We start from the raw sequence: 22439 nt of genomic DNA, 5'->3' as shown, positions 1-22439 counted from the left end.
CCTGGTGAACAGAGGCAGGACAAGGAGCTGTAGCTGTGAGCTGCCAATAGAGGTCTAGTGCACCTTCTATCTCTGGTCTACAGGTAATGGTGAGAGTCTTCTGGTATCCCAGGATCGCTTCAGCTTGGGTAGCATATCCATGGAGAGTAGTCACACCTTAATGAAACAGGAGCTGGGTAGCACAGATTAGAGATGATCCTGCCCTGGAGTGACATTAACTTTGAACCACATACCAAGTGCTGGGAACCACTCTAAAAAGGTGTTAAATCTGTACAAATCCAGGGATTAAGAGCTCCAGAAGTAGCCCAAAATTACTGTGCAACAAAGGTCGTCACAAAAAATCTGTGCACAGAATTCTTGTCCTATCACTTTTCAGTCTCCCACCATTAGAAATAAAGACAAGACCACCATTTCTATGAGTATTTATTGGTTCTCTTAAGCTGGATATGCTCTTACTTTAAGTGCAAACACATAGTCTTATTTTACTGCTTGAACAAACAAGAGATGAGAATACAGTCAATTGCATTTATAGAATAAGAATCAAGTTCTGATCTCAACACTTGCATACAAAGCTCAGGTGACACTGTATCTACATATGAGGACAGAATTTGGCTTTGCCATGTAAGACGTGTTGCAGTAGAAAAGTTAGCTCAGACAACTCTCATGTTAAAGCCATTTTCATTCATTAAAGGAGAAGCAGGGATTCAGGAAACTAAAGAAAGCTTAGGGTTTCACAAAATTTGCCTTATTTCAATTTAGTACAGCAACTGAAGGGTTCATCCAGTTGCCAGGACAAAGTTGATTGTTGTTAAAACAATTGGAAGGAAGAACCCTCCACAATTCCACACTCCTTATTTAAACACCTTAGTTTCCACTTTTCAGCATAAGTCTTTCAACTTAAATATATCTGGGCCATTAAAATTCCTTGCTTAATTATTAGTTTGATTATAGACATGTGGAAAGGACACTGATAAATGGAACAGCACAAATCTGCCTTCAGTTATATCCAGGATTCCTGGGATTCTAGTGGTATACCCAAGAGCAGGATTTAGTCTATAATAAAATTCAACAACTCAGTTCTGTTGGTTGGAAGTCTGGTGAAGAACATAAGGATAATGGAGGAAGCTTATTTCTGCTTATTTGTAACCAGACCTTTCCCCCCCCCCTTTTTTTTTGTCCAAAATATCAGGCACACTACCATAGCAAAACTTGACTGAAGGCACCCTCTTTGATATCTGTCAATAAAGTGGAGGGAGGGAGGATAAGCAGATTTCATTTGCATAGGCAATACCAACACCTCCAGGGTGATCAGTTTTGTACATTTGGGCTATAAATTAAGTTTGAAGTCTTGGCTTTCCCCCCCTGTGCCTCAAAGTTATCCTTCCTGCATGACTAGAGGTAGCAGATTTGTACTCCGCTTGCCCTGTGGAACCATACCCATGCCAAATTGCTGGAAAGAGTCAAGAGGCAAGTGCTCCTATTTAATAAACAGCTGTTTATCTACATGCCATTTGAACACTCTGTATCCCTAACAAAAGACCCAAATGGGGAGTGTCATGATAAAGCTCAGAAGATCCCATTGAGTCTCTCATCATCCAAACACTATTAAAATCAAAATTGCCAATAAATGGGCAGAACTTCAGACCTGATCTTGGAAACAGCAGTGAGGATGATAAATGACAGTGACATCAATAGGAAAGTTCCTCCCAAGCAGTTAAATATCTATTATTCAAAAATTACTAAAAGCTGCCACTTTAGTGGAGTCTCAAAAATTTGGACTCTGCATTGTACTTGGAAACTGTGTGGTGCTGAGGCTATACAGAAGCAGCAGCAGCAAGAAGGCAGAGCAGTAGAATTTTAAATCACTAGACCAGGGTGGTGGGAAGTGGAATAGCAGCAGTAGCAAGACAAGAAAAAGTAATAGATTTGGCAGAAGCAGCAGCAGCAAGGCAAGAGAGATAGAGACGATGCAGAAATGGCAGCAAGGCATCTTTTCAAATCCAGGCAGCACTCTATCCTTGCTTTGCCCCCAGACCTGGGGGTGATGAATCCACCTGACTGCACATCCAGGCTTTAGTACTTTGCCAGTCTAATATTAAGGTATAAGTGAGGTCCAGAGGAAGAGGGAAGTGGCATGTGTTTGTCACATTACAAGCAGGTAAGGAGCATCAGGAAAAGGATGACTGCAAAAAAAAATAAAAATGCCCTGAAAGATGTTTTACTGTTTGCAAGCCATTGATCCACTGTTGCTGCCTTTTCCTAAACTAACAGTGCTCCTCCCCTGAATAAGTCATCATTCTATATACAGCCCGTGCTTCTGCATGGGGAAACTATTGTCAACTAGTGCCTGTGGGGGGGGAGCAGAGGACACAATACTAGCTAGGCTTTGGCATCTGGGGATTTTCTCACTCAAACTTCTGCAGAAATTGGATGTTTCTATTTGAAGGAGGCTCTCACGACCCTGCCCTTCAGAGGCTGTGGAGGACGCCAGTTATCCACCAGGGGACAAAAAGGTTCATTCTCAGCATTCATGGAAAGGCTCCGCAGCTTTGCCATCTACAAAGACCCAAAATAAAAAGGTTTGCATGGAAACATGGAACATACTTGGGGCAAATCCAGAGCATGATGCCTCAACCTGGGGATTAGGGAAGAGTTTTCCTAGGAAAGTCATAGGAGAATAGAGCTGAAGCCTCACAGCTTGAGAAGCCCTTGTGGAACTTTAATTTGGTCTAATAAAAAGATATCAGATTCACCTAAAGAACCTTGGCTACATATGGCAAGTCACTTAGCAGAAGATACTGTTTCTGGCTGCTTCTTTGGGATACTCATAACCCTCATAAAGTCTTTACAATGCACATAGGATGATCATGTCTTGTGCAACTCTGGTGCTTCACAGGCAAGCCATCTGCCATGACACTACCCACCATGAAAGAGGTAGAGGACAGTGTATATAGGATGGCACTAGTTGTGCAAATATCATGCTTGCACAATTAGCAATAAAGTGTGCATCAACTGGATTATTAATCTGAATTACTGATTAACCCAATCATTTTTACTAACCATTCCAGTGAAGGGATGAAGTGCCATTGTGGAATTGGCTACAGACTGGTTCCAGTTTGTGCAAGATCTGTCCAAGGGGCATAAAGAGGTAGCCACTTGACTAGATGGGGTAGGTAATTCTGGCCTTGTATCTCAATACATTTAACCAGGATTTAGCATAGTCAATTAGTTTCTGCATTGAGGCTCTTGCAGGGGCTTCTGGAGGATGAATTTGTTTTGTAAGATTTAGAGAACCAAAGACCCTTGTGGCCAGCATGCAATTTTAGAGAGCATTTCAAATTTCCAAAGTTTGGGTTTAGTCCAACATGGAAAAAGAGCCTCACAAAAATAGCCTGGGGAACATCCTCTTTAGAAAAGAAAGAGTTTAAGCTTTTTTCACATGCTCCTAATTCCATCAACTGATCTTACTGCAGAAGTATCTAGGCTAGTGGCTGGGTATAGGTTGTAGCCTTGTTGGTTTAAGGACATAGGCAGACTAAGGGTATTTGTACCCAAAAGTTTGAAAGGAAGAATTTTTCCAACTATTTGAATTGGTCTAAAAGATACCAGATTTACCCAAGGAACCTCATCTGCCTAGGCTACTAACTCACAGAAGCCTAGATGCATCTTCAGTATCTCTTGTTATTTGAGGCAGCTTTCTGTTTTGTAAGGCCTATGTGAAATAATGCATCTGAGCCATCTCCAGGACCATCCTTACCAACAAATCGGGGAACAAGGCAAAAAAGGAGCTAGCACCCTTCTTTGAGGTGGAAATCCCATCCATCTGATTCCTCAGCCTGTACTTATTCCCCACCACACTGCTATGCCATCAAAACCCTAACCTTCATTCCTTGGTCATCCCCTGGCACCCTGTGATACCCTACTCCCAAACTATTTACCTTCACTCAATATGGAGCTCCCTGGCCTCTAGGCAACCTGATTTTTCCTACCAACATGGTCTGGGAAGCCAGAAACTGGAACCAAGAGTTCTCAGAGGCAGCTCAGGGTTACCATTTTTGATGCCACCCATTCAAGTCAGAGAAAGATGGAACTGGGGCATGTGAGCAAAGTGGATGCATGTGATACTGTGCCCATAGAAGACTGAAGTCCTATACAGCACTTTTGGAGTCCCAGTCATGCTCTTATCAAGCCAATCAATAAGGTTTTCAACAGAAGGGCTCAGTCAAAGTTCCCACCCCCACCACTCTATTTTAACTCAGAGTTGACTCGTGCAGTACTCCATACAGCTCTAATGGACCTTTTCCTTACTGGAAGAGAAGTCAGAATGTGTTATGTACATCATCTGCTTACGTCATGGAAGTGAGTGAATCTCTAGCTTCAGTTTACCTGGTCTGGGCTGACAACAACAGGCTCCCTTAGAAGAACCCAGGTGATACACTCTTCACAAGGCGGTGTAGTGAAGGAGCCCTCATAGGTCCAGTAGTCCCGAGACTTGGGGAAAAGGATTGATGGATCAAAATGATGGAAAGGAGCTTCTTTCCCCTTAAAGAGAGAAGATAGAAGTCTTTTCAGCAACCAATGGAGATCCCAATCCTTCTCAAATGGGGAGTCAAGTTACCAAAGAAAAAGAAATAAACATCCATATACAAGGTGAATGTCTCCATCTGCTGTCACACAACTTCTCTGTAATTGTAGCTATGAAAATAAATGATGTTTCTTGGTTCAGCTGGCACATTTTAGTGATGTGCCCTAACCACTGAGCTACTGGGCAACCTGGAACAGTCATTGCCTTAAGAACTATTTCCCCCCTCTCCCCCCATGATTATCAAAGCCATGTTTTTAATGAAGAGAATCTGGGCAGTGTCAGCAGTCAGGGTAGTGGTGCCCAAGTTTCCAGGCTCTCCTCCTTTGACAGCTTCTGTCTTCTGCCCCTGGGCACAAGGTGGGGTGGCATAGGCATGGGAGCATTGAGGACCTGGGACTCTGTACAGTACAGATGCACCAGCATGGTGAGGAGTGGGGTGGGGGAGAGATGACATGCAGCATGGGGGGGTGGGGATGGAGGCAGGGACCACAGTGCAGTGCTGTACAGACAGCCAGCCACTTATAAAAGTTGGATAGCCCTGCACTAACCTATCCTATCACTACATCACTCGCAGCTGTTTGCTCACAAACATGCAGCTCCCCATTAACTCATGGCACTTCACAAAGTACCATGAGTTACAGCAACTTCTCCCCCCCACACCCCACACCAGACCCATAAATGTTCGCTGTTGGGGTGGGGGAAATTGAGATCCATTTTGAAGACAATCTAGGAGAAGCTGCATGTCTGTAACCTCTCTCTACTAGTCCTGCTGCCTCTACCTTCCCAACTCCAGTGCTAGCTTCAGGATGGGATGGGGCTCCAGTTTGGGGTTTGCCCAGCCTGTGCTGGAGGGTGGGGGGCTCCAGTCAACCCCCTCCTGCACTGGTTGGGAAAACCTCAGACCAGAGCTCCCTCCCCTCCCCTCCCCTCCCTTCTCCCAATCTCATCCTGCAGACAGCCCTGGGGCCAGAGCTCCACAGCATCAGTCCAGCCCTACTTGTGCACAGGGACAAAAATTAATGAAGGAGCACTAGATGATGGTTTGTGTGTCATGTGATCAGTCACTTTTTAAAAGCACTCTGCAACCAAACACTTCCGTTAAGGCACAGCTGTGGAGTGCTTTCAAGGGACCTACCATGCAACAGATATCACTTCCATCAGTTCCCTTTTTTCAAAATCATTGTTATATAGCATCTCATTTTATTTTCTCAGGTCAAGATCAAATCTTTCTCTGCTCGTCTCGAATGGTTTCTTTCAGAAGAGCTACAACCCAAGTTTCCATTTGTGATGTAGAAGTGACTAGATTCCACTATCCAAAAATTGAGGGGTTTGTTTTAATATGAACTAAAAAAAGTATAACATCCAATAGCTAAAGCAATGCTTCAGATGCCACATCATAATAGAATAATGTTTGTGGGGGAGGGGGCGGGGAAGAGAAGAGGGGGTGAAAAAAATTGCATGTCTAGACAGAGTGAGTGACATGGTTAATATCATATGTACAGTGAAGTGTGAATTCTATTAGCATAGAATAGAAAGGATCCTGAAGTTGGTCATGGACTACTAGTTTAGGCAAACATCCAGGGAGTATTTCATTCTACTATGAAAAAAGCCTGATACTGTAACATTTCTACAAACCCCCTGCCATAGGAGTTCTGCCTCTAGTGGGAATGGAGCTAGTTTCTTAGACAATGAAATGGTCTGAAAAACACTAACCTACAGATGGCAATGACATTTGTGCTGATATAAAAGAGCTGGAAGTCTCCAGCTGCTCCTTTTCATAATGAAACTCCATCTTAAAACTGGTTAGATTGGTTGCCCCCAGTATTAGTATTATTACTGGGAGATTGTTCCAAAGGAACCCACTGATCTGATGGCTAGAAGTCTTCTAAGTTTCAAGCTAAATTTATTTCATGGGTGACTTGCATGCATTTGTTATGCCAATATTACCCTTTTGTTTAAGCAGCTTGTCTCCCCTCCCCCCCAATCTGCTTTTGCTCCCTAGATTGTAGGTCAGAGGGTAATTTCAACACTGGCAACCTGACAGCCAATGAATCCAAAGCTGTCATGAAAAGAGTATCCACTTGGAGAAGAGACTCCAGTCCACGTTCCTCAGAATGTTCTAGCTGCTTACACATTGTTGCAACAGTGCAAAGCAGCTAGACAACTGAATCCTGCTTCCGATATAGTTCTGCTATTATCCAGTTAAACCTACTGTAAAACCATTTATTGTTGTTACCTTTGTCTTAATTTTATCTATTTCTTCAAGAATTCTCTTCATCTCTGGTTTGGGAGTATTCCCTATCTGTAAATACAGAAAGCACAAGAATGTAGTTATGCCAGATTATTTTTCTTCATCTCTCAGATGTACAAATGAACTGGACACATCCCTTTAACTGGTTTAGCTGTCAACATTCTCCGAAATCTCATACGAAACAAAATGTTTCTAGGATAGAGGGAATATCTCAACTATGGTCTTGTATTATAGGTTGACCTCCTTCTGCCCACACCAAAATCATAAAAGTCTCAGTTGGATCATACAAGTCATCATGCAGGGTCATTAATGCCATACCCTGTGTATGGGTTCTATAGGAAAGCTATTATGGCCAGTACCTAAAGCCAAATAATACGGGCTCTTCTGTTTTGCCACTCTTAAAGAAATGCACAGGGTCATTTGCTCTGCTAACACCATACCACAGCAAAGTGGTCCTGCATAGCACCCTTAAGGGTAGTGGAGCAAATGACCGCACACCACATGGGGAGCCACTGCAAAGTCTAAAAGCAGCAAGAAAGCCTTGGGTGCCCAACTCTTGGCAGTCCATCTGGCAGGATCCTATCCTTAATTATTTGATTCTGCCATGGCATTTTGGGAGGCCAACAATGGTTCAAGGACATTTCCCCCCCCCCCAAATAAGTGGATAATGACAAAGAGCAAATAAATACTATAACCATGGGATTCTGTGTTTCAGAAGGATAACAATTCACAGGAAGGCTTGGGCAGCAGTGTCTAGAAAAGCAAGATGAAATAGTGCACTGTCATAGCATAAATAAGACCTCCAGGGTCATCAACTCCAGTACTGTGCTATTACAGGCACTCATATCACATAGCCCTTTTTGTATGTTTATGAAGCCAGTTCATCCAAACCTTCCTCTTACAATCCTTATATAAAAGGAACCAATGAAGCTTGGCAAAAGAAAAGACTATAGCGCCCTAGGTTTCTTCTCCCAAACGCACCAGAATTTGGCAGGTCAATATTCAAAAGTATCTCAGCAAGTAGGCTGCTGAAGTGCGACACTTAAGGTGCTTTTTCCAGAAGCTTTAGCAGATGAAATAAGATCAGACGCCATTTAAAACAGCCAACACTCTTGATACCTTGTTCTTATTAGAAGGGCACAAAAAAACATAAGAAAGGAAAGTTAATAAAATCAACTATAGAAGTTTTCTTATTCTGATGGACTTGCACCAAACTGCTTACCAAATTCCTCCAATATCTTATTGATATTAGACAATCAAATACAGTTTTGCTGTTTGTCTATTAACATAAAGGACTACATGAACTAAACCTTGGATCAAGTTTCAGATTGGGAGAAGTTTGAACTTGGGTCAAATCCAAAACCCATCTCTACAATGGCTTGAACAGAACCTTTTATGTCAACAACGAGAAGGTTTTGATGATGATCCCCAATATAAAAGTTTAAAGATGAGGCCTAATTAATTGATATTAATGATAAAAGCACTGCCTATCCTATCAAGGAAGAGTTAAAAAAAAATAAAAAAAAAATGATAAGAAGCTACGTGAATACTGGTGGCTATGGGATAAGCTGCCATGAACGGTGGAAAGAGTGACCCTTCTGGGGTCAATAGCCTCTCACCATGAATAGCATACATCCATCAGTTCTATCAAAAGTGTCCATGCAAAAGGTGTGGACAGTGTTGCATGCTGCTTATTGGCAAGTTTTAGCCTCCAGGGAAGTTTAAGGCAGCTTCCTGACATACAAGTCAGTCAGCAAGTAACAAAGCAAAGCTGACTGCTCCTGGGCAGATGCATCATTGACGCTGCACTTAAGCAGGAGGAAGTGCTCCCTCAGTTCATATCACAAGCCAACGTCTATGGTGCCAATGCAGCATGTATGACTTGTTCAAGCCTGTTAAAAGAGAGCCGGGGATTAGGCTCAAAGTGCTAAGGGCGTATGTGCGTTAAGTTATAAAATAAGCCCAAACCTCATAAAAACCCTCAGTCTATGCACCATTCTAAATGTCTTCCCAATGTGATGCAACATACAATTTTCCCTACATTTGCAAAATAATAAAAGCAAAGTATAATACTACCAAGAATAAAACTTACTTGCAGAAAAATGCCAACCACAGCTACTCCATCACGTTGTTTCAAAGCTCCAGCAAAGTTACCATGTTTTGGATTCCAGTGCACCATGTGAAGCTGAGGACCAAAAGGAAGCTGAATTTTATTAATGCTGTCAATGACGATCCTGCTTTCCTCAAGCATTTGACTGAAATTTGAATATATGGAGAGTGCAGGACTTGGCATAAACATATATAAAAGTATATCCTATCCCTTCTACAATTCCTCCTTGTGCTTCATGCAACTATTTGTCAGTCATTTGGCTGCATTCAAAAACATGGAGATTGGCAAAACAGAAAGCTTGCTTCAAGTCAGTCAGATAATGTAAAAAGAATGTTATACATGCATCATGCACTGTTGGAATTACCCATTGATGCATTTAGTCTCAACCAGATTTTCAGGGTTGAATTTTTCAGCAAAAGCCTCCTGATTAAGGGGTGCTTTATAAAATTACTGTGGTGCAGCTCTTTATTCACCTCCCTACAATGAAGCAGTAGAAAAACAGAGCTCCAAAAATAAAAATAAATAAAAATTCAATAAAATAAATCACTATTTTACTTTCAGGACATCTTTCAATACATTTTTATTTCTTCTTCTAGAGGCACTCTAGACCCACTTCTCTTTGTATAGCTGAGAAAACCACCACCACCACTCTGGAATGTCAAAATATGTAACAGGGTGTCAAAGATATGGCCTGAAGAACTTTATTATTATCTGACCTGAGGCACTACGTGTAGGTCTCTGAATAAGCCTGCATGCTGCACAAGGCCTGTGCTGTACTGGCCCCATGTGCAGCATGCAGGGCCAGTCCAGGTCACGTGCTGCTCTTCCAAGGAAGATGCTACATATGCATAATCTAGCATGCAGGTCTACAGTCCCCAATTAGCCCATGCTATTCATTCAGTGCATAGGGCCTGAGGAGTGTGACACCCTGATGAATAGAATATTTCACTAGTGTTTATTTCTAGTTCTGACTTTCTAATGAAAATGACAAAACAGCACAGGGATCCAAGATTCCCTCTTCCCAGAGGAGTGTCCTAATCATTGGGCCCCATACTGCTTGTTCTTCTAGGACTCTTGCATTCTTGTCAATGCACTGGCTCAATTTCTTGGTCAGAATGGGGTTCTCAGCTAGCCAACTGTGTAACCCTGTGGCTAGAGCACTCTCCCAGGAAGTGAGAAAAAAAAAAAGTGTAGATTTGCATCCATTTATACAAAGGACTGACTCAAAGTCAAGTTATGTGCTTAACATGCACCCCGTGGCCAGATTCCTAAACTCTGGAGAAGCATGGCTAAGCAGACATTTCTGTGCTTAGTGTTGCCCATTTCTAGGTGCAATCAGTTACCTTTAGAGATGTTCAGACATCTACCCTTAAGAAAGATTATGAACCACTTCCCTTTGCTAACACTGAGAGCCTAGGCACCCAATACAGCCTATTTGGATTGCCATCTTGGGGCCAGACACTTAACTATTCCAGTGCTTAAAAATTTAAGTGGAAGCTTAAGGAGCTATTCTGGGTGCTGTCCACAGTCTCAAATTCCACACTAGCTAAGCCTTTGCTTGGTAGAAACCAAAAGCAATCCACATCCTCCACTTACAAATAAGAAGGGGTACATGTGCATGCACACATGGCTGATGCTACTAAGCATGGAATCCACAAAGGAAAAAAAGTCACTCATAGCACCATTCACACGATTTTGGGCTAGTCCATGATGAAATACATTCTGTCCAACATTTTCTTTGCATGAGAGAGGCAGATAGTTCTGCCTTTGTGGTTGCAAAGTCAGAACACTGACATACCACTACATACCCTTCATACAAAGTAAAATAAAAGTAGTATTTCCATGACAGGGAAGCACAAGGCCCAAACTGTTCTACCAGCAGATAAAGAAAGAAAATGGAATGTGTTCCAATGCCAATTAACTGGTAACTTAACCATACAAACATTGAATCAAACCCAATTAATTCAAGGAGTTTGGCCCTAGAGTACTTTGGCACATTCATATTAAAACAAACCATTTCTTGAAATGGCAAATCTGAAGGATTCTAATAGCCAGTTAAACCAATATAAGTAGATCATTTTACACATCTGGAAAAAAAAAAAAAAAAGGAACACTGATAACAACTGTGTTTTCTAAAAAAAACAGTGAGCAAAATCTTGAAGCATTGATGATTTTTCAGGCTAGGGTGCATTTAAAGAAGTTGTGATATTGCTATTGTTGCATTTTGTTTGTACAAACATATCTGGGGACAAATGATTTACATTTGATATACACAGAAGTAACAGGTTTCATTAAACAACTATTAGACAGTCATTCAACAAACAGAAATAAAATACTTCTGAGATTAAAATTATTCATTTTTCCCAGCTGCATGCCACTATCAAAACTTCAGTTAGGTCCATTGGTTAATGAGGGATGGGGTGGGGAGAAGTAGAGGAAAATAAAAAGATCCTACCTCTGCTGCATGTTTCACTCCATCAATAATATGCTCTGAGCCATGATCATCAGAAGAACCCCAGTGAAAATGAAGTTGGCGTAGCCTGTAGGCTCCTTGGACTGGCCCACCTCTCAGCACTGCAATTGAGAATATCAACATCAGACTTTTTATAAGAAGCTCTACTGCATAGTGGTTACACACCTTTGTCTGAAAGGGCCCAAGCCTTACGAGAACAATAAGCAAGTGTGTCAATAAGCACTCCTTAACAATTCCATTATAAAAAAAATATCCACCATCTCACAGGTGGGCCTGGCAACATTATAGGTAAGAATTACATGTTTGGATCTGGGCAGAGCCAGAAGGGGTATGGAAAGAAGTCTGTTTCTGTGTGTGTGTCCTCTCAGACATGTGATACTGCAGGCTATTTGTAAGCAATGCCAGTAGTATCCATCAAGGCAAGAAATCCTGTTTTACACCTCTGCCATCACCATTTTTTAAAAAGCATCTGGCACAAGGGAAACCTGTCTAGCCTCATGCCAAAATACTTCTCATCCAAAAGAGGATAACTTCTCTAAAATTATTTTTAATGAGGTACTAAGAAAAAAAAACAACAAAAAACTAAGAGCACCTGTAATCCATAAACAGAATTCTAATCCTCCCAAAAAGAGGAAAGGATTTTTCCATTTTGTTGGCAGCATGGCATAAATCAGAAACCACCAAAAAGTCCATGTCATGACAATATAAGCAGTAACTCTAACGGCTAAATGCATCTCTTTCAGGCTATCATCAGTTTTAAGATTTATGTTCTTACAAGATGGGTTTCCTAGGTTGTGGGGTAATGAACTCCCAAGGATCAACTATAAAGAGTCCAGAACAAGTATTCAAAGACCAAGTTCAGGTAGGAAAATATGGCTTAAAAACACAGTTCATAAACAGGGATATTTATTTTGTTTTGGGTTAGGGCTTGCAGCTTAAAGGCCAAAGCCACCAAGACATGGCACTGTTGAATGTTGCCACACCTACCTTTTAAGTACCTGGCCACGGCAGGAGATTCCAGTCCTAAACTAGTCACCTAAAAATCCCTGTAGAGTGCCTGGGAAAGAGGTACTGTCTCAGATTCACAACAGCCAGCACAGGGAGGCAGGAACCTGCCCAAAAAAAAATACTTTGCAGGGGCTGGGGCGCCTTAAATCCCATCCCTCAGGAGCTCAGTCCCATACCTTAGATCAGATGTGCTCAAACTCTGACACAAAGACTGTACAGCATGGCATCCAATCTTGCAGAGCTCCCCAAGGGTCAGGAAACTTGGTGACAGGTAGCAGCTTAGTTGTCACTGCTTTGCTTTCCTGTCTCGCTGCCACACAGGGCCAGGCCACACCTCTTCCCCTCCCCCAGCAGAATTGGGCTTGGCCATACTCCTTTCCCCCTTGTGGGCTCAGCCCATGACCCTTCCCCCTCAAAGGCCCAGATTAGAGCCAGGCTGGGCTGCTGCCTGACCCTCTCCCCAAAACATACAGCTGGATCATGCCCCACCCCACATGCTGGATCAGGCATAGAGGCCAGATACAGCCCACTGATAGGGAGTGAGCACCAGCCCCAGGCTGCTATTATACCAAGGCTAGCACCCAGAACCCTTTCCCACAGCTCATTCTGTAATGTATTCCTAAAGGGAAGCCTGGCTAACTTCTCTTTTTAAAAGAGATAGTGGTGGTGCTGTCAGCATACTGTTACACAGCAGTTGGAGCAATTCTCTCCTCACCTTTAGGCAATTAAAACCCACTTTATCCTACTGTCAGGGGACTGCTCTCCCCACCAGCATAGGTGACATGCATGGAACAAAGCAGACAGTTTCCACCCTCCAGTTGAAACTGTTCTAACGTGCAATAAGAATTCTGCAGTCCAATGAATCTCAAACAGTAGTGAGAGAGAAATGCTAGATTAGCAATCTGAGCACTTATATAGAAAAGGGAGACTTGGTTCCAGGCCTTGCTCTGAAGGCTATTTATGCATTTTATATGAGAGTCACTGGATGATATACAAAAATAGTCTTCAGAGTACAGGTCCATGAAAGGGACGGAACATGGAAGAGGTACTTATTGAAATGTAGACCACTGTAGCAGCTGGTGCCAGAAAGGGTAGAGCTGGGTACATCCCACCTACCAAGTCCACTGACACACACAAGCCCCAGACGTTCACTAGCAAAGCTATTCCAGGCTCATTCCTGGCAGCTACTCTGAAGCCCTCAGAAACCAAGGACTCAAAAGAGCTTAGAGCAGCCTCCAGTCTTGAGTCTGCAGGCATTCTACGGACCTGGAAGGGAGTGATGTACAATCCTGATTGGCAGTTATTTTCCAATAAAATAATGGGAAAATATATAGTTATGAGGTTACAGTTTGTCACTTGATTAATTCTGAAAAAGAAAAAACAACACAAAACAACCCCCCCCAAAAATCCAAACAACTAAAATGAGACCCGTTTCAAGTCATCCCACCTAACAACTGCCCAAGCACATTTCCAAAGTTTTCAGCAGAATTTTGCATAATTCATAGTGTAAATGTAGTTTTCTTGTCTTCAAGAAAGGTTCAAAGAAAAAAAAAACCTCTGAGAAATGAGTTTGGGAAGGGACTAAGCTTCTTTAGATTTGTTACTTTAAGTTGGTATTGGGGTGTACTAACAGGCATGCTGTGTTGTAAGTTTGGTATCTGCTCAAAAAGGGGCCCAGTACTGGATAAACTCCAAATTCATGCTCATTCATGACTGAAAGCAAGACTAATACCCATCCCTCCTGAGACAGAAAGCCGATAAACACGCTCCATGACTGCGGCCCCAAAAGACTTGGAATAAAAGTTTTGACCTCCAACAATAGCTTGTAAGTTCAAAGTTAACATTGATACAATTCTTAAATCCTCCTGTGCCTAAACACTGTTGGTCTCAATTAACACTTGATATCATGCATACTAGATTACCTAGGGATTAAAGGATGTGCTAACTACAGAGGGAAGGCTTACTAGTTGGCATACATCCTAGTCATTGGGGTACATAAGCAAACATTGTGCTGGTTTCAGCTGTGCAATTCTCATAACTCTTACTGACTTTTGTAATACATAAATAAATCATCACAAATAAATTTTCAGTTTTAGAAAGTCTTTCATCGGGAGCTATCAACATATCGCCATTTCATATTTACACGCAGGGAAGTTGAGACAGAGGTTAAGACCCAGATCTTCAATGCTATTTAGGCATCTTGTTCATTTACTTGCAAGAGCAATCAATAGCAAAAGTTGGAAAGTTACTTAAAAGAGTTTTCTAGCTGCCTCCCTGTATACTATGGGGACAACACTGTACTGGTTTGTTAATGCAAGTTTTGTTTTTGTTTTTTTTAATAGCGGGGGGCAGGGTTGGTAACAGAGTAAAAAGTTTGAGGGAGATTAGATTAAAATAAGATCCTGTGTTTAAATTTAGGTTAACTGCAAAAGCAAACCTATCAGGGCTGAAACTTAATTATTCTTTACTATTTTCAAGGCCACAGAACCCAGCATGTCCACTTGTTCATCACAAGTTGGTAAACCTGCATGTCAGAGGAAGTGCTGGCCTAAGCATTTAATAGCAGAATTTTAATACAAATAGCTTTTGTACAGGCTACTTCCAAAAATAAACAAGTTGCCAATGAGTGCTTCGGTGAGGCAACTGAAGACAACTTGCAGGGAATGCGTCTGAACTGTGAATCCTCAAACTCCTATCCTGTAGCCATCAGGACGTCAATGGCAGAAGGGTGGGAAGTACAACTGGTAAGTACAACTGGTAGGCAAATTTGCATTTGGGATATCTGGGGGGGGTGCATCTTTGTCCAAAAACCTACTGAGCAACTCTCCAAACAGCTGAGGTGTTTGGTTTTTTTTATTATTTGTTTTTATTTAAAAGTTCATTGCCAAAAATATTTTTAACATTTGATGGGACAAAACAAGTTGCGCACTAAAAAAGGTGCAAGAAACATACTTTTTGCATATTGTTTGCAATATATTGCATGGTCTTTAAATCTTTCCATCACATACTAGTTGTGTGTGGCTGGAAAGGGCCATAAATATGAATATGGTCACAATTGTTCAAATGCAATGCAAATATTATTGTTACTATAGCTTACAAGCTATAGTGCTCACTTGTGACAAAGTTGGTTAACATGTATATTTTGTGCCATCAATGCAAGTGTTAATTTTTACAAAAAGAATGACTACATAAAATCTTGCCCCAACTTAAAAAGGGGGGGGGAGGGGGGGAAGAAAGGGGACACAAAACAGTGGACACCCATGACAGTAGAAAAGGGAAAAAAACCAAAACAAACAAAAAAACCCAAGCAAACAACTAAGAGGCAGAATATTGGGGCTTGTCCCAGGGGTTTTGTTATTACACTGGGGGGGAAATTAAAGCCAAATCTGCATTGCAAACAGATTTGATAAGTCAAACAGAGCAGTAGGCATAGAATACTCTGCCTTTTGAGCTTTCAGTTGCTGATTTTTTTCCCCAATAAATAAATAACTTGAACACCTGGTCAAAACTGCACTATTGCAAAAGCTTTTTCACTCTATGGCTGACCACGCATACTGTTAAACAACAGGTCTGATGCTAGCGTCCAAGGACTGCAGACAGACATGAGTCCCTTTATTAGGCACTGTACAAAACAGAGATGGACACTATCCTAAATAGTTTAGGAGAGAAGAGACAGCACCAGGTGGATACAGCAAAGTAGGAGCCCAAGGAAATAAAGATAGTTGGCATGGTAAGCAGTAGTTAGTGAGGTCTTTCAACATACTGCAGCTACATTTCTTTAATGAAGTAGCTTATCAAGAATAGAATGCCAGTGTAAATGCCACCAAAAATAATCCCAAGGGGGTTTGGGGGGGGGGGGGGGGAAGAAAGACATGCAACATATTAGCAAGCAAATGGTAAGCAAAGCAAACAGTATCTAGGAAGTAAACATTTAAATTAAAAAAAAAAAAAAAAAAGGGGAAGCGAATCAAAAAATTCCTTCAGTCTTGAAAATTCTTAGCATGATAAAAGTATTGAAAGGCCAACTGCTGTTGCCAGTCTATATGTATAACTGTGCACAAAAATAAAACAGCTTTGAAAGTGTGGAAGCTATGAAGTATTTAATCAGAACAGTGCTGCAACATTTTCCATTTTTTCCTGTTTAAAAAGATAATTAAGTAGTTTCAGGAGAGTTTGGTCATTAAATTTCAAGCTTAAACAGCCCACAGTATTACTGCAAAATTTCAGCCATAAAAAAGGAAACTGAAGCTAAAAGCCTCTAGTACTGGGCTCTCTCAAATATAAAATAAGTATGTAAAGTCTCTTAAAGGTAAGACTGTCTGCACGCACAGTCCTTAAGAGACATTACATACTCAACAATGTGTGCAGTTCCAAACAAGGTTTTTGGGTGATTAGACTAGCAATACTGATAGTACAAAGTTTCTTTAACAAATCTCAAATGAAGTTTATCAGCTCTTTCCTTTGGTATTTGAGGTTTCCTTTATGCATTTACACCTAAAATATTTGTGGTAAATTCTACCAGGGGGAGGGGCAGGCTCTACATCAAGTCTTGCCTAATAAGGACTGCAAGATTAGTACCATCTAGAGAGCCGTTTTCCTTTATACTTTTTGGATATGGTTATAAAGTTGGAAGCTGCTGGGTATTGCTCTACATGTAATAGAGTTGTACCTTTCCATAAAGCTCTTTTATGGAAGTATGTAGGCAAAAATTAGATCTCCAAACATGAAACAGGTGACTGTTCAAGTATTTGAATGCTCTGGAAGAATGGTCTTTGACTCAATATTGTACTGTCTCAGAGAAGCAGTAAGATGGAGAAGAAAGCCTGAACAAGCCATGTAATATGGTCCCAAAGAAAAAAGTACTGCTTTTAACTTGCTTTGAGATTTAAAGAAGTTTCACATTTGTCAATTCCTTCTTTGTTCAAGAAAGGTTGAGACATTTTCTTCAGAGGTTGGATATGCACTGGTCAAGGATATTTTAGCAGGGGGTTGAGCCAGATGACCTCTGAGGTCTCTTCAAACCCCCATGTTGCTTTAAAAAAAAAAAGTAGGACCTTGCACATGCTTGTGAACAAACAGAATTACATTGAAGATCTGATTATCAATTTTTTTTAACAATTAAGGAAGCCTCACATTTTTGCTAGCTGCTCAGATCAAGCAGTTACACTGTTGTCAGGCATGAGTTCCAGCTTCCAAGGAGAACAGTCTACCTGCTGAACCAAGGAGCAAATAAAAGGTGCTCACTGAAGGAGGTGCTACTTCATGGTCAGGGCGGCTAGGAGCTGGAATTAACTTCCAAGCGAAGTGTTGCTCACCCCTACCTTGGGGGTCTTCAAAAGGAAGGCTAGACAAATCACCTAGCCAGGGTCATTTGAGCACAGCATCCTTTCCTGCCATGGCAGGGGGTCGGACTTGATGATCTGCTCAGGTCCCTTCTGACCCTACCAACCAGCCAACCATGAAACTCAAGCAGCAAGAAGGAATTAAACAACAAGGATACAACAAGTAGCACCCAGAGTTTCCTTAAAAAAAAAAAAGGAAACAAAAAAAAAAAAACCGACTGATAACTTGCATGTGGAGGTGGAACTTTTGCTAGTGAGGATTACAAAATACCTGCACTGATCGAGAATCCAGGCTCTGCCACCCCCAATCTGTAATAGAAAGACATCAATACACAGCAATCCGATCAATCAGCAATCTGATTGCCACAAACTAGGCTTTTCTTTGCAGTGGTGGAAGTGAAGCAACATCCAAATAGAAAATTTCTATTAGAGATGAACTAAAGCAAGGAATTGAAGAACTTAAAAAAATTAGCTCCAGTAGGATATCATAACTACGCTGGAAATGATCCAACTGAATGTGGAAATAATTGTCCAGTCTTAATTAAGCCCACTGACTAGCTTATTTCAGTTTTCTATCCTGCTTGTAACCTACAAGATCTAGGAGGGGAGATGTTGGGCTGTTTCAGCAAAAGCAATGTAAAGCTTCACCATATTTTAAAGCTTCTCTCTGCTGTTGAACTATCAGACAAATAAGTTCTGCTAGTGAACTTGGACAAAAGAGGTTTTCTAGCAGCTAGCTTAAGTGATCTACCAATGCTACTGCTGCTGCCAGACTTCCACCAAGGAAAAAAAAAGCAGCAAGTGATTCCAACTTGATGCAAGTCTTTTACATATGGCTTGGAGCCAGACAAGCTGGCCAGGACAGAGCTAAAAGCTAGGAGGAGAGGAAAGAGGAAACCGTTCTGAACTGGAAAGTATGCAGAAAGTTTAAGGCAGTGACATTAGGAGGCACCCAAGTTACCGCAGCATGTGCCAGCTTCCAAGCCAAAAGACAATAAAAATCAACAGTCATATGGCAAGGCAGCTAAGCAATTCACTCATGTACCTCTGCACAGAGCTGCCTTAGGCTGTTTACCTGAAGAGGTCCCAGGGAGACTTGGGTGAGGACTAATGACACTGCTCCATGGCCCATTTGCATGAGACAGGTTGGATTCCCATTTGCAGGAATGAGCAAAGCTTTGCCCCCATAAAGGCCTTCCCATAAAGGCACCAATACCTGGCGATTCATACCCCAGCTGACCTGAGTGGTCAAAGGTGTCGAAGACCACGCGGCAGGTGCGGCCGTTGAGGATGCTCTTGGCCGCGCTACGAGATCTTTTAGCTGAGTCACTTGTCTCCTACAAAGCCTGAAAAGTGTGGCCTTCAAGCATAAGAAAGCAGGGTGTGGGTGCCATATGGGCCCTTCTACACATTCAGATTCAAGTTGGATACAGATCAGCTATGGAGTGGTCAGTTTCCAGCACTAACTTAAAAAAACAAAAAAAGGAGAAATGTTTTGTGTTCCAAGTCAAATTGAGTCCAAATCTGTAAGTCAGTCCTGAACTGTAAGTGGCCCTACCAGAGTCTTCAGATATTTCCAGAGTCTTTTGGAGGGCCAAGCTTGGGGTTTGGATGCCCCCCAAATGTCTCCTGCCCTCAGCCATACGACCCAAGGAACAAGCTAGGCAGAAGCTTCTCATTTCCATGAAGTGGGCATTAAGCCTAAACACCTCAGCAGGTATTAAACCATGCCAAACGAAGTTATCCCCAGGTGCTTAAGGAAGACTGCCTTCTTGGACCCAGATTCATGGCATTTCCCCTGCCAGGTAAGTATTTTTTGGACAGAAAGAACTAGAGCCCCACTCCGCAGCAGGCTGGCTCTTACAGCTGGGGTCACCCTGGCCCAGTGATGCCTACAGGGCAAAGGTGGGTGCTGCCAGCGCCCTGCACCACTTGCTAGGTCGCCATGTGCAAAGGACGTGGCCCCTCCACTTGTCGGCGCAAGGGCCCAGTGCATTGTGGGATGGATGTGGCGCGTGTAGCACGGGCCTGCGCCCTCCCAGCCCCTCTCCCCGCACCGATACCCGGCGGTTCATGCCCCGGCCCCGGCCGACCTGAGCGGTCGAAGGTGTCGTCGAAGACCACGCGGCAGGTGCGGCCGTTGTTGAGGATGCTCTTGGCCGCGCCCGGGTCGTAGCTGGCGAACCAGGGCGGCAGCGTGGGGTCGTGCTGCGCCTCCTCGCTGCGGATCTCCACCGGGGACTGCCGCTCGCCGCGGGCCACCGGGTACTGCTCGTGCCAGCGCGCCGGGCCTGTGGGGCGGGACGGGGCGGTCAGCGCCCGCGGCAGCGCCCCGCGCCCCCCCCTGCACTTTGCCGCCCCCAGCCGCGCTCACCGTTGTGGCTCTCGTAGCCCCAGGGGAAGGGCTGCTGTGCCATAGCCTCGGGCGGTGATGACCCTCTCAGGCACAACACTGCCCCAGCCCCCGCACCCGCCCTTTTGTAGCTCCGCGGTGGGGCCGGGCGGGGGTGGGGGCGGGTCCCGAGCCCGCCCGCTTCAAATGGGCGCAGGTGTCGCCGCCAGGGCGTCTCCGCGCGCGGGTTCAAGCGAGCTGCAGCCTGTGCCGGGGGCGGATAGTCCACGCTCGCCCGGCGGCGGGGCTGCTTCCCCTCATGTTCCTGTGCTTTACCGTGTGGAGGGTTGTGGATACGGGAGGTGGGTCCTGGCAAGTCAGGCTGCTCTGCCAGGAGACCCCAGAGAGAAACAAACTAAAGGAGATGCATTGCTCCCTACTCCCAGCACAAATCTGGGTGTGAAATCGGTCCCAGCACAGCCGCTCGGCAGGGCTCGCCGGTGCACGCTCAAGTGCAGAGTCCCGCAGCCACAGCACTGCTTCCGAGGAGGAGGATTGTGGTTAAGCTGCAAACCCCTCCCGGGCACCAGCCAGTTGTCAACACCCCACAGACCAAAATTCCTGGCTGTCAGACTAGATGCATTTGCAGGTTTGATTTGGATCAGTTCATTCCTAGTTCAATAAGCAGAGCTGTGTGCCTAAAGCTCTGAGTATCCTTGCTAGTGCATCCTGGACACCCAGAGCCTGAACTGCAGCCACCATTCAGGGAATGAACCTCACTGCTTGGTCTGTGAAAGTAACACATCCCCCTCTTCTCGTATGGTAGTGAAACGGGGCACAACTGAGGGCTAACTGGCTAAATGTGTCCAGATCTCGCAGGGGTGATCCAGGAAGGCAGAGGCAACAACCAAGGGTGATGGAGGGTTCCATTTGCTGACTTTAAATTGGTTTTGCAATTAAGAGTGTGATTAGAAGTGGCTATGAGCAAGGCTTTTGAAGGTGAGTAGTGCAGCCAGCACTCATTCTTTTCAACAGACTCACTTTCCTTGCTGAGGAGCCTCTACTCAACTCCCAATGTAATTTCAGGCCACTCTGAGGTGCAGTTGATATACACATTACTGCAAGATAGCTGCAGGAGAGGTGCCATGAACAACATAGAGATCTTTACATGACCGTCATTGACCTGGCTAAGGCCTTTGATTCAATCAGCAGAGAGGCTCTATGGTCTATCCTAATGAATTTAGATGCCCACCAAAATTTGTTACTATCATCAGACTTCTTCACAATTACATGACAGCAATTATCTTAAGCAATGGCTCAGAAACAGACCTCTTCGTTATTAGAACCAGAGTCAAACAAGGATGTGTGATTGCACCAACACTGTTTTCCATATGTATTGCAGCTATTTCTCCACTTGGAGACAGCATCCAGGATTGCATGGACAACAATTTCTTCAACATAAAGTTGCATTCCAAATCCAAAATAACCAATACCTCCATTACTGATCTTCAGTATGCTGATAATTGCATTGCATGTGCCCACTCAATTGAAGTGCTCCAGGGCACTCTTGGTAGCTTCTGTGAAGCATATGAAGTGTCTAGACCCACTGCCAACTTCATGATATTTTCCCAACCCACCCCAAACCATCCAGCAGCTGCTCCACGTATTTCAATTAGAGGGTGATCCCAATATTTCCACTACTTTCTTAAAAATAAACAGATGACAATAGTCAGACTACATAAAATCTGCCAGGGCTGCCTTTAGACATCTTTGAAATCATGTCTCTGGATGATCATGACATCAGGACTGAAAACAACTTCTCATCTACCAGGCTGTTTTCATTCTTGCCCTGTGATCTAGCTGTGATATTTGGACAGTATATCAGAAACACCTGAAAGCCTTGGAATGTTACCACCAGCAGCTCTTTGACAAATCCTCCAAATCAATTAGAAGGACAGGTGGACCAACTCCAGCACTCTTGCTCAAGAAGACACCACCAGCATTGAAGCCATGCTTACACAGCAGCAGCTTTATTGGATAGCATATGTCCTAATGTTGCCTAACAACTGGCTCCCAAAACAGGTCCTGTACTTTTAACTCACCAGCGGTCACTGCTCTAGAGGAAAGCCAATCCAAAGAAATGTAATATCAACATTAGTACCTGGGAGACTCGAAAACTGAATTGTCCCCAGTGGCACCATGAGAAACAACAAAGCATCCATCTCTCACTATGGAGGCAGATAGATGAGAGGCAAAGGAAAAAGCAATGACCCAACATCACCAGGATCTACTCCTTCCTGCCAGAACTGTTTGCCATGTCTGCAGCCGAACATGCAGA

General features: G+C 43.3%; 1 protein-coding gene across 1 annotated transcript; it reads right to left on the bottom strand.

Moving 5' to 3' along the window:
• Positions 1-408: 408 nt before the first annotated feature.
• LOC149869413 (carbonic anhydrase 3-like) lies at positions 409-20258 on the bottom strand. Its single transcript, XM_090040265.1, has 7 exons — positions 20144-20258; positions 19863-20060; positions 11402-11520; positions 8929-9021; positions 6822-6887; positions 4387-4542; positions 409-2556 (listed from the first exon to the last, which is right to left on the bottom strand). The coding sequence occupies exons 1-7, from the start codon at positions 20184-20186 to the stop codon at positions 2437-2439; spliced, it is 795 nt and encodes a 264-aa protein (XP_089896391.1). The 5' UTR covers positions 20187-20258; the 3' UTR covers positions 409-2436.
• Positions 20259-22439: the final 2181 nt, after the last annotated feature.

This window comes from Crocodylus siamensis, chromosome 3 (assembly GCF_052110815.1).
Source record: "Crocodylus siamensis isolate JL-2025a chromosome 3, ASM5211081v1, whole genome shotgun sequence".
Lineage (NCBI taxonomy): Eukaryota > Metazoa > Chordata > Crocodylia > Crocodylidae > Crocodylus > Crocodylus siamensis.
The sequence above is the reverse complement of the archived record's forward strand: the minus strand, read 5'-3'. Positions and strand labels throughout refer to the sequence as shown.